This window comes from Pimephales promelas, chromosome 2, assembly GCF_988280905.1.
Source record: "Pimephales promelas chromosome 2, fPimPro1.hap1.1, whole genome shotgun sequence".
Lineage (NCBI taxonomy): Eukaryota > Metazoa > Chordata > Actinopteri > Cypriniformes > Leuciscidae > Pimephales > Pimephales promelas.
In genome coordinates, this window is record NC_142770.1 from 15792256 (window position 1) to 15803276 (window position 11021).

Here is an 11021-nt window from a genome sequence, read left to right on the forward strand (position 1 = left end):
TGGATGGATGGATGGATGGATGGATGGATGGATGGATAGATAGATAGATAGATAGATAGATAGATAGATAGATAGATAGATAGATAGATAGATAGATAGATAGATAGATAGATAGATAGATAGATAGATAGATAGATAGATAGATAGATAGATAGATAGATTTTTTGACATTTCATGACATTTAAAAAGTAAATATACTTACAAGACAATGCACTCTCATGTTTATTTTCTTCACCTTTTTAATATTTTCAGCCACATTCGTCACAATATCATTGTAGATCCTTGGTGGTGCAAATATATGAAGAAGCACTACACTGACATTACAGCTGATCATCACCCAATAGCAAGAGTCAAAGAAACAGACAGGCACTTCCCTAAGCTTTTCTCTGTGATGGGGCAAGGAGGGCTATAGGTGCAATGCAAAGGTAACACGACAAGATGCTAAATACTGTTATACATTCATATTTTCATAGTGAGTGGGCTGCACATTAGATCTTCATAATTTTGTGTGACGTTTAAGATACTAAGCTTCAAATAACACATTTTGGTTCAAATATTTTAGGATCTCGCTGAACCTGTGAGAGAAAATACATTGCAGAGTAAGGACCCATTTCACCAGATGCAAAAATATCAACATTTTAAGACGTATTCTGATAAAGATAAGACAGACTGAAAAAAAAACAGTGTAATAAAAAAACAAGAAAGCAAAAGGCTGCTCTGGGAAAGAGAAACAGATGCTGCAGGGAATAATGGTAGCCTTTGTACACCATACTTGTTATGGTATTATTTTTTATGTGATTTTGTTTTCTTGCCCAGCTGCTTTTTTATGATTTAACTTAAACATTATTGAAAAGATGAAAAAGCGAAAGCTCCACTTTACACAAATGATGAAACAAGAGCAAGACAAGTGCTGTGATTATGAGCCACATCCATCTTATTAGAAAAACATTCTCTAAATCTGAAGGGACCACTGTGTGGTTATGCTTTAAGAAGAAGGGCATGAAATAACACAAGCAACACGAGACACAAACAAGCCATCGGCAGCAGCTCTATCCGAACAAACACAATCACACACAGACAAATCCCTCCACTGCAGAAACGAACACTCAGAGAGAGTGTAGCTCTACGGTAAACACATTCTTTAACTAGACCGGGACCACAGCACAATTGCCATACATTTCAAGCCTTTTTTTTTTCTTATTTACCACCTCCTTAAAAAAGAAAGGTATGAACCCATGGTCCCGTTCATTGCCTCGGATGGGAGCTCTGAATACAGGGGTCCACATGGTCCTTGACAGCCCCACCAAACACGTCCACATCTCGGTCCGTCCAGGGCACCACGTTCCCCAGCCGTGGCGATTCTGGGCAAGACGCCAGAGCGGCCACTTCTGTTGGCGACAACACCCGGTCCCAAAGGTTAAATAATGAAAGCTCCCCAACAAGAGCCTGGGATGCATCAAACCGCCCACCAAGGGTGTCCTGCAGTTAAGCCAAGGAGAACCGAAGGGTTACACATCGATAAAAACAATGTGCAAAAGTGATACCTTCAAGGAACAACACTTTGTCAAAGGGGTACACCTTTGTACCTTAACGACTCCTGAAGGATGCAAACAGTGTCAGGGAAAAAATTGCAAACATTGTAACTTAAGGGGTAAAACAGCTTACTGGTGCAGGAAAAGGACAATTTTGTACCTTATCAACCCCTAAAAGGTGCGTTTGGGTAGTTGAAACTTTTAGGAGTGCGAATGGTACTGCCTCATTGACAAGATGTTGCACGCCTAAAACTTAAAATTTCAGCAAATTTTTCTGAGTGAAGGTGTACTTTCAAGACTCTTCCAGAACTCCCTGTATGCTCACCTGTTCCTGTCCCAATATCAAGACGCCCCCGGATTTGATTGGGTGCCATGCGGATAACCCTTCACCCCGTCCTCTCAACTTTCCGCCTTGATATGCTTTCCAAACTCCATCCCGTAGGGTCCAACTCACACATATGTGCTGCCAGATGCCCTGCGGCAAAGATAGAGGCAGCTGTGCCACCTGTAAATGGAGGGAACGGTTGAGTCCATCAACTGTATTCTGCAAGGTTGCTGCGGATGGAAGTTGTGGCGGGTCTTACCTTATCATTGATGAGTAGTTCTGCAGGATTATGAATTCCCTGCAACAGGACAATTTCATTGGGTTGTTCCGGTATGGCATAGGAAAATGGTGTCCCAATTCCACTCTCGGCAGGCTTGAGCCACAGACATGCGGTGAAGGCGTACATCTCTGGAATATTCCGCCTGACAAGCCCATACATGTAGTTAGTCCGCACGGGGAAGGAAAGTTTGTACCCTTGGGGGTAACTGTATTCTGTAAGACCTGAGGAGAAAAGATTAAGAGAATGAGTTTAAAATTGAGAGACGATTTCCCCCCATTTCCCCTGTGTTGGACCTAACCCTCGTCCTTACTCTGTTCCAGCTCTGCAATACGCTCTTGCAAGGTGTTGAGTCCTTGGTCGATGTGCTGGTGGTGGCTCTGGGTCTCTTTGCGCAGGTTCTTCCTCTCCTTCTCCAGCAGTCTAATCTTCTTTTCCAGCTCTCCCTCCAGATCCTCCACAGGCCTGCCGGGCTCGCCCACCACTACGCTCCCCAATGTGCTCACAGTGTGCTCAGTGTGGTTCAACGCTGCAGGGCCGATTTCCAACTGAGAGAGAATTATGCAAGAGGTCATTATCGCAAAACCTAATTTATCCTGTTTAGCATGTTTGTCTGATTATATTAGATTCCTTTTGCTTTACAAGAACTAAAAAAAATATGTGCAGTTGAACTAGAAAAAACTTAGAGCAAGAGCTGATGTTAGTATTATTTCTGATCCTCAAACACCTATTATGTGTTTTTAAAAGACTTGGAATATGATGCATGAGTTATACAAACTACTGTACTTTTTAAATGTTTTTTTTTTTGTTGCTTTTACATCCTTTTGGATGCTTGAGCGCTCCTAATTGCATAGAAAAGATCGATCACTACATTCTTCAATACGTATTGTTCCTCAGAATAGTCAGAGTCATATGGCTTTGCAATGACATAAGGTTGAGTAAATTCAATTCACATTTTTGTATAGCACTTTTCACAATAGGCTATATAGTTTCAAAGCTGTCAATTTTTTTTATTTTTTTTCAGTTATAATTTTGGCAATTTTAGTACTTCAATTTATTTCATTTCAGTTAGTTGACCAGTTTTCAATATATATATATTTTTAACTCTGGTCCATAAGTCTATTTCACGTCATCTCCAAATCAGCTGAGAACCTGTACTATTCTTTCATCCCTCATGATTTATGCATATGCCTTTGAGGAGATGAACAAGATGGAGGGGAAAGGAATCACTGTCAAGGTGAGAAAGAGACACAGAGACATACTACAATAACTATGAACGGAGACACTTCTCCCCAAAACTCCCAAGCATTTTGATGCATCTTTGCAAACACGTTTATTTACAAAACTGTTTCCCCTGCCCCATGGGCCATGGCACCAAATTCCCTTTCAGACAGATAATTATACTGTCAAGTTTTAAATAGCTTATTATAGCCTAATTACCAACCTCCAACTTCTCTATGCGATCTTTAAGTTGAAGAATCGCTCTCTCCAGTTCCTCCACAGCCCGCGCCGTCTGCAGCTGTACTGCAACCGAGCTGCTCACATCATCCCCGGCCATGTGGCGCCGGTTGCTCGCCCACACTCCCATACTCCGCTCATTCAGAGTCCTCTCCTCCAGTCCGTTCTCGCACTCCGTGAGTTTCCCGGTTAGCTCCGTGATGGTCCTCTGGTCCATGATGATCTGGTCGTTTTGTTGCATGACGAGCTGTCGGAGCTCCTCAGCAGTGGTGCGGAGGCTCCAGTCCTCCTCGTCGGCAAACGGGTCATCGGCTTGTTGTCTCAAATCCCTTGATTTGCAATCACTTATGGGAACAGGGGTACAAATGAGTCGATCGAGAGTGAACTGTTTGGGACTCGGCCCAGTCACGTCCCCGGTGCTCAATTCATTGAGGGACGGTATCTCCAGGCCGATGTCCAATCCGCCTCCTTCGTATGATTCAGCACCATGGAGAGCTCCGAGCGGGCCGGCGCGCGCCACGGATCCCGGCAGCGGCTCCAGCAGTGAGAGCGAGCGGTTGTCGGAGAGCGCCTGGGGCGCGGCGGCCGATGATCGCGAGTACACGCTGGCGATGATGCAGATGACCGCGCCAAGAAAAGCCAGGAGGCCGGCGGACACCAAAACCACGACGAACTTCATCGCGCCAATTGAGATTTACTATAAAAGCGCTGAATGTACCTTTAAAGGTGTTTAATAACTACAAAACAAAACGTAAACGAGATCACATTCAGTTTTCTCCATCAGAAGCTGGTGTGGATGTAATGAAGGTCGATGCATCGGTTGTTTTTCCTTCGTTCTCGGTAGATGATGCTGCGCCTCCTCCTCTCGTGTTGCTAAGCGCCCCTCTGGCCGGTAACTATGGCTACTGCGCGCGAGACAGTGATAAAAAATGCGTGATATGTCACATAGGCTCGATGTAATAAACACCTTTCGGTCTCTTCATCATCTATGAATGCTTTGGCAGTACATGCGAACAGACCGAGATGCTGAACATAATGAGTGAATTAAAATTGTTTTACCAAAATTTAGAGATTCCATTTTGAACACAAGCATTGTGATTGTAGGACACAATGCATTTATAACTTTTAAGTTTACCCAATATACACCATTTAATGGTTTGGGGTTCGTGAGATTTTTAAATGTTTCTGAAAGAAGTATCTGAACAAGGCTGCATTTATGTGATCAAAAATACAGTAAAAACACGAATATTGTGAAATATTATTACTATTTAAAATAAAAACTTTCGATTTGAATATATTTTAAAATGTAATTTATTCCTGTGATCAAAGCTGAATTTTCAGCATTACTCCAGTCTTCAGTGTCACATGATCCTTCAGAAATCAGTCTACGATTTTATAATCAATAAACGTTTCTTATGGTTATTATTAATGTTGAAAGCAGTTGTGCTGATTGACATTGTTGTGGAAACCGTAATACAACTTTTTTAGGATTATTTGATTAATAGAAAGGTCAAAAAAAGATCATTTATTTGAAGGTCATTTCACCAATGCTTAATGTATCCTTGCTGAAAAAAAATGTATGAAAACAGTAGTTTGTGTTATTTATCAGGTATTTATATATAATATACATATGATACTGTAAAGAGTATATTTTATACACAACATTGCCAATTATTTTGTCTATTTTCGCTCCATCGCGACAACTGTACCAAACAAAGCCAAACCATACCACGTGACTACGTTTTGTATGCACTAAATACAACTTAAACAATCATAGCGCAAATTACTAACTTGAATTTAAAATCGTCCGAATAAGTAAACTAAGGAGTCCCAAAAATAAAATAAAACCCGGAAATAATAATTTAAAAAAAAAACGTTCAAGTGAGCAAATTTTAAAGGCGTTTAAGAACATCTGAAGCATTATATTAACCATGTCATTATACTGTATGTCAGAACTTTTTTTAATTACCTAAAATGTGAAATTATGTAATATGACATAAAGTGCAAAATTATAAAATAAAATATTTTTAATATATAAAATATGCCCCATCATTACAGTTGTCTTCACAAATGCTTTGTCTGTAAATATATTTTTCATTTGCAATTTTTGTAAATCACAAATGCAGATTCAAGTCTTTTTTAACGTGACGTCAGTGCTGATTTATTGAATTTGTCTTATTAAAAAAAAAACATAAGCGTCATCAACAATCTGCTAAAGTATAGATGCAGTGCATTGAAATTATAGAGGTGCACAAACACAGTCCAATATATAGACTACCAAATTATCGAATCTTTATTTATTGAAATGGTTGAGGTATATCTTTAAAGACATATCTATGGGTGAAAAAAAAAAACACTTCAGTCTTTTTATGACTTCAAATGTAAGCTGCTTCTTATCCACTAACCGTAGCTCTGCTTGTTTCATTAAAGCCATTAATGTTCAATATAAATAAAAGAAATCTTCAGCTGCATCGAATCGCTGCATGAAAAATACTTTCTCCACAGAGAAAAACAAAGACATCCGCTGGGCTGGTCAGAAGTCCAGCCACTCAACCATGTAAACACAGTTAGATGGAGAGATTTCACCTCCTTCATGACAGTCATCAAACACCTATAACACAAAGAGGTAACTTAGCACATTAAACCACATGATGTAATCAACTAAAATATGTTGTATCCTATTTATTATTAGGGCTGACAACTTTTTGCCCCAATATATTGAACTTTAGGAGCTCCATAAGTTCCATTATGCAGTAAATTGTCACCAAACAACTCTATGAAATATAAGATGAACTACATAGGTCTGGAATGGGGCGGGTGCATACGCATTTTAACACATTATATTTTCCATGTTAAATCGACAGCCAATTCAGACTTTTGATGATTTATACTAAATATATCAACATTACCGGACACAATCCACACGGTGTTTTGACCAGGCCTGTGGGTTGAATTATGGGATTCACTCCCCTGTAGAGCTTCATCTGTCCATCGACACTCCCCACCGTCCCCTCTTTAGCAGCGATTATGGTCATCTCCACCTTGCCATCAAAGATCAGTGTGTTTAGGATGGTCTCGATGTCCTCCATGGACAGATCTACCTGCGCACAGGAACATCACCATATCTAATAAACCTCTTCAGTTTAATAACTCTGCATTATTAAGATATTATTCCCACTCACTTTGCTGATGCCAAGCTCACAGATGTACTTCCACACTTCATGAGACGTGGCGAATGAGCTGTTTCTTTGCACCATGGGGCTCTGCTTACTGTCTCTCGCTGCTTCGGCCTATAAACAAACACATTTCTATTAACTCTTCATTTCCGTCACAACACATTACCGCAATTGATGGATTTTTTTCCTTCATTTCCGACACAACGCTGATGGAATCGTCTATAATTTACAACACTTTACCGCCATTTAATTTTTTTTGTTTTGTTTTCTGCTTTCAAAAAATGTCTGTTTTCACTGTTATACGGTAGGGGGCGCTATTACACCTCTTCTGAAAAAATACAAAATCTTCAGATCAAAACACAGGCAAAGCAGAAGTAACATTCCATAAAAGCATCGCTTACGCATAGGTAAGCTAATGAGATCATGAAATATTAATCATCATATAAATCAAAAACTGCCTAATGTTACCGAATGAAATGTCGAGCCCAGGAAAATGTATAGGACTGTGAAGCTTTGGGGGTGTTGATGGACTCGATCTACCCGATCATTGTTCTGAATCAGATCCGGATGTAGTCTTTTCTTGTTTGTTTTTTTGTTCAAAATTTTGCTAAATGATTTTTGTTTGTTTTAAAGCAGAGGCACTGTTCTTTCTTTTGATATATTTTATGCTCCTATATTCATACAACAATATATTCTGGGGGCCATGACATTTTTGTGAAAATTATTAAATGTTGACACTGACTGATAACCTTTTTTTATGCTAACGAGGAACGAGCAGAATTCAAAGTGTGGAAAAATGCAAAAATCACAAAGATTAAGAGGATTATTAAATATTACAATCTAACCTTACTTTGCAGGAACTTAAAGCACTGTTGGTTGAGAACCTCAACAAACTCGGACTCGAAATCTTGATCGCTATACCAGGCGCCTCCTGTCACAGATCGGTCCGGCTGCAGGTTGTACAGCATGTAGACCTTCTTCTTAGAAGCCTGGATGGAAAAAATCCAAGACTTTTCAGTAGGTCGAAGGCAAATTAAACATTTTAAACATCTAAATGTTTGAAGGTCAACTCACTGCAACAGACTTCACCGCTTTGATGAGTTTCTTACTCTCGAGATTCTTCAGGATTTTATTGATTTCTGTGAGTGGAAGGTTACTCTTATATCTGATGTCTCTGCTCCAAATTCCTTTAGAAAACAGAAAAAGCAATTAAAAAGAAACTCTTTATCAATATAAATAGATCAGTCGCTTAATAAAACAATGCTAAACGCAAACAATAAAAACTGCATTTTACCTTTATTTCCAGCATCCTCTATGATTTGGTAAACTAGTTTTTCTTGGTTATCAGAGCCTTTTACTTTACTGTGAAAAATAAATGCATAAATTAAACATAATAAATTACATTTAAGTGCATTTATGTGCATATAAACATATAAATTTGTACATATATATATATATATATATATACACAAATGTATATATAGCAAATTAAGATGATGTGCTTGCATTTAAAGAGACAAACCTTGCAGACTGAACATCTTTAAGCCTGTATAAAAGGCCATTGCTGTTCTTGAGCAAGTCTAACTGACCCTGAGAACAGAAATGAAGAATCACACATGAGTAAGAGCATAGACACGTTTCATGCACCGTCAACTGGAGCTGAACATCTCACCACAGACAGCAGTCTGTTGATGGCCGAGGCTCGCTGCTGCGCCTCAACGTGTGGCATGTCATTCTGGATGACCTGGTCTGTGATCCCATGTGGAAACTGCTGACACAGCTCTTTTATGCTTTAACAGAGGGGGAAAAAATAAGGTCATTGAGCAAAATCACCCACATTTGCTGAAATACTCGGCACAGCACACAAAAAAAATTCTTTGCTCTTCATTATGTTAAATGGGTGATAAAAAAATCTTCCTGTCTCAGTTAGTGTAAAAATAAAGATCAAAACTGAACATTTAATTCCGACTAAAAACACTTAAAGGGATAGTGCACCCGAAAATGAAAATTCAGTCATCATTTACTCACCCACAAATTGTACCAAACCTGTAAGTTTCTTCTGATGAAAACAAAAGAAGATATTTGTAAGAAGGTCAGAAACTAAATGGTTAATGGACCCCATTGACTTTCATAGTATTTTGTTGTTGTTGTTGTTGTTGTGAGTAAATTATGACAGAATTTTCATTTTGGGGTGCACTATCCCTTTAAACTTTCTCAACATTAAAAACATATCATTACCACCACGCTCATCTTCTGGATCTAAACTTGGTTCGTTTTTGCTATGAACTCAAGTACTTGCAATAAAGTCTACAAAATAGCTCTGATGTTAACTGTAATTGCTTCTAAAAATCTGTCCACGCGTTATTTTGTCTTTAAGTTAACTTACTGTTTACAGGCCAAGATCGCATGTTAAAACTGCGCTGAACTCACCGATTCTCGATATCTACAGGGTCCGTTGACTCTTTTTTGACTTTAACTTCTGTCATCGTTCATGAGAAAGGGATTACTTGAGGAGAAAGTCAAATGTCAACAATAATAGTAATAATACATTCATTTGAAGTTGAAGTGAAACGCTGTAAATGTCAGTCTGCACCAGAGTCTTGCGGTAGGCGGGGAGAGTTTACAGGCGGCTGGGTTGCCAGATCGCGCTAAATAAACAAGCAAACGCGTTATCAAACACTAGCAAACATTAGCGACTTCCTTCTTCTAAATAAGTTAAAATAAGCTTTTTTTTTGTCGTTAACACTTTAATCCTCAAGTATGTCGATAAATCCCATAAATGCGATAAACAATATTTATAATCAAAACAAGTGCAAAGTCACGAATAAAAGGAAGACATGGCAACAAAGACAAGCAGATTCTGACCTGAACCAAGTAAAATCTTCATACCGCCACCTACTTTCTGGAGTAATAGAAGAACTTCCCACATCATAAGAAGATTTTGTTGTTGTTTATTTCTTTCCTGTTTGTTTGGTAATCCTTATTACTTCTCCTACTGATATCCATTTTAAAATATACCATGTCAATACATTTTTTTCATATTTGATATTGTCTGTTGGACTGATATTGTCTGTGTGTTTGTGCATCTCTAACCTCTACTGCATAAAAAAAAATGTTAAAAGAAGATTCCTAATGACACTTATCTTCTTTTGTAAGAATAATTAAATAAACAATCAGACATTTCTGTTAAAAAGGTTGGGTTTGTGGAAAAACTAAAATGAAGCATCAGTGTGTTTCCTTTTCCATTGACGGACATATCTTATGAAATACATTAAATACATAATTGGCCTACATATCTATACAAAATGTGTTCTGTATTAAACATGTATCGTTTCATAAGCATTATTTGAGAAATGCATAACTGGCCTGTAGGGGGAAGCATTGGCTCACACACATTTTTTTATGTAGAATTTATAATAAATAATTATACATAATATATGAAATAATAATAATGAATAATTCATTCACTTTAGGTAAATATTGTCTTTCACATTTCTGCTTGTAATTCCTCTGTTGGATGACAATTGTAGGCTATGATGACAATTTTTTTAAAATATAATATTTAGCCTATTTATATTTAATACGTTTTTTTTTTTCATATTTTTTGTTATTTTAATCTTATTATTGATGTATTTGTGCACTTTTTTAGGGGCCCCTGTGGACTCCTGCGGGGGTTAACTGGTTATTTTTGCAGGCATAACTCAAAAGGTCAGTAGCTGAGTAAATCATTATTTTGACAAGTGTTTCCATTTTTTATGCAATATGAATTCGACAGTCAGTATGGGCTGTAACTAAGTTACAAAGAAATCGTTTAATTGTATTTAAGTGTTTAAATCAACGCAACAACACAGTGATACAACCATACAGTGTACGTTTTATATTTCATATCATCTAATATTTAATGTGCTTTGTCAAAAAACGCATTATCTCCGAACTTTTGGATTCTTTAATCAAAATGGAGAGGGGGGGGGGGGGGTGCGCATGCGTACTAGGCTATTCAGTTGCTATGGGATACGTGACGACTCAACAGCGTTTCGTGTACAGCAGCGTCGTTGGATACAGCGGTGCACTGCGAGTATTTCCGCAACGTTAATTTCTTTAATTTTACAGGTGCGAGCTACTTAAAACACAAATAGTCAGGATAGTAGCTCATATTTTCTATAGCCTAATGTACTTAACCTTTTAATGCATGTGCTGAATTAAACGCATCTATAGTTTTGTTCAAATGTATTTTCCGTCCTATATTGCAGGTT

At 38.2% G+C, this 11021-nt stretch overlaps 2 protein-coding genes across 2 annotated transcripts; both read right to left on the reverse strand.

Moving 5' to 3' along the window:
* Positions 1–204: 204 nt before the first annotated feature.
* Positions 205–4557, reverse strand: nptxrb (neuronal pentraxin receptor b). Its single transcript, XM_039691322.2, has 5 exons — positions 3579–4557; positions 2448–2682; positions 2117–2358; positions 1858–2037; positions 205–1479 (listed from the first exon to the last, which is right to left on the reverse strand). Exons 1-5 carry the CDS (start codon positions 4269–4271, stop codon positions 1246–1248), a joined length of 1584 nt encoding a protein of 527 aa, XP_039547256.1. The 5' UTR covers positions 4272–4557; the 3' UTR covers positions 205–1245.
* Positions 4558–5862: 1305 nt separating this feature from the next.
* On the reverse strand, positions 5863–9470 carry polr3f (polymerase (RNA) III (DNA directed) polypeptide F). The gene is made up of 9 exons (XM_039691321.2): positions 9199–9470; positions 8441–8558; positions 8291–8358; positions 8063–8130; positions 7843–7955; positions 7614–7757; positions 6775–6882; positions 6502–6693; positions 5863–6203 (listed from the first exon to the last, which is right to left on the reverse strand). The coding sequence occupies exons 1-9, from the start codon at positions 9252–9254 to the stop codon at positions 6126–6128; spliced, it is 945 nt and encodes a 314-aa protein (XP_039547255.1). The 5' UTR covers positions 9255–9470; the 3' UTR covers positions 5863–6125.
* Between the last annotated feature and the right edge of the window lie 1551 nt (positions 9471–11021).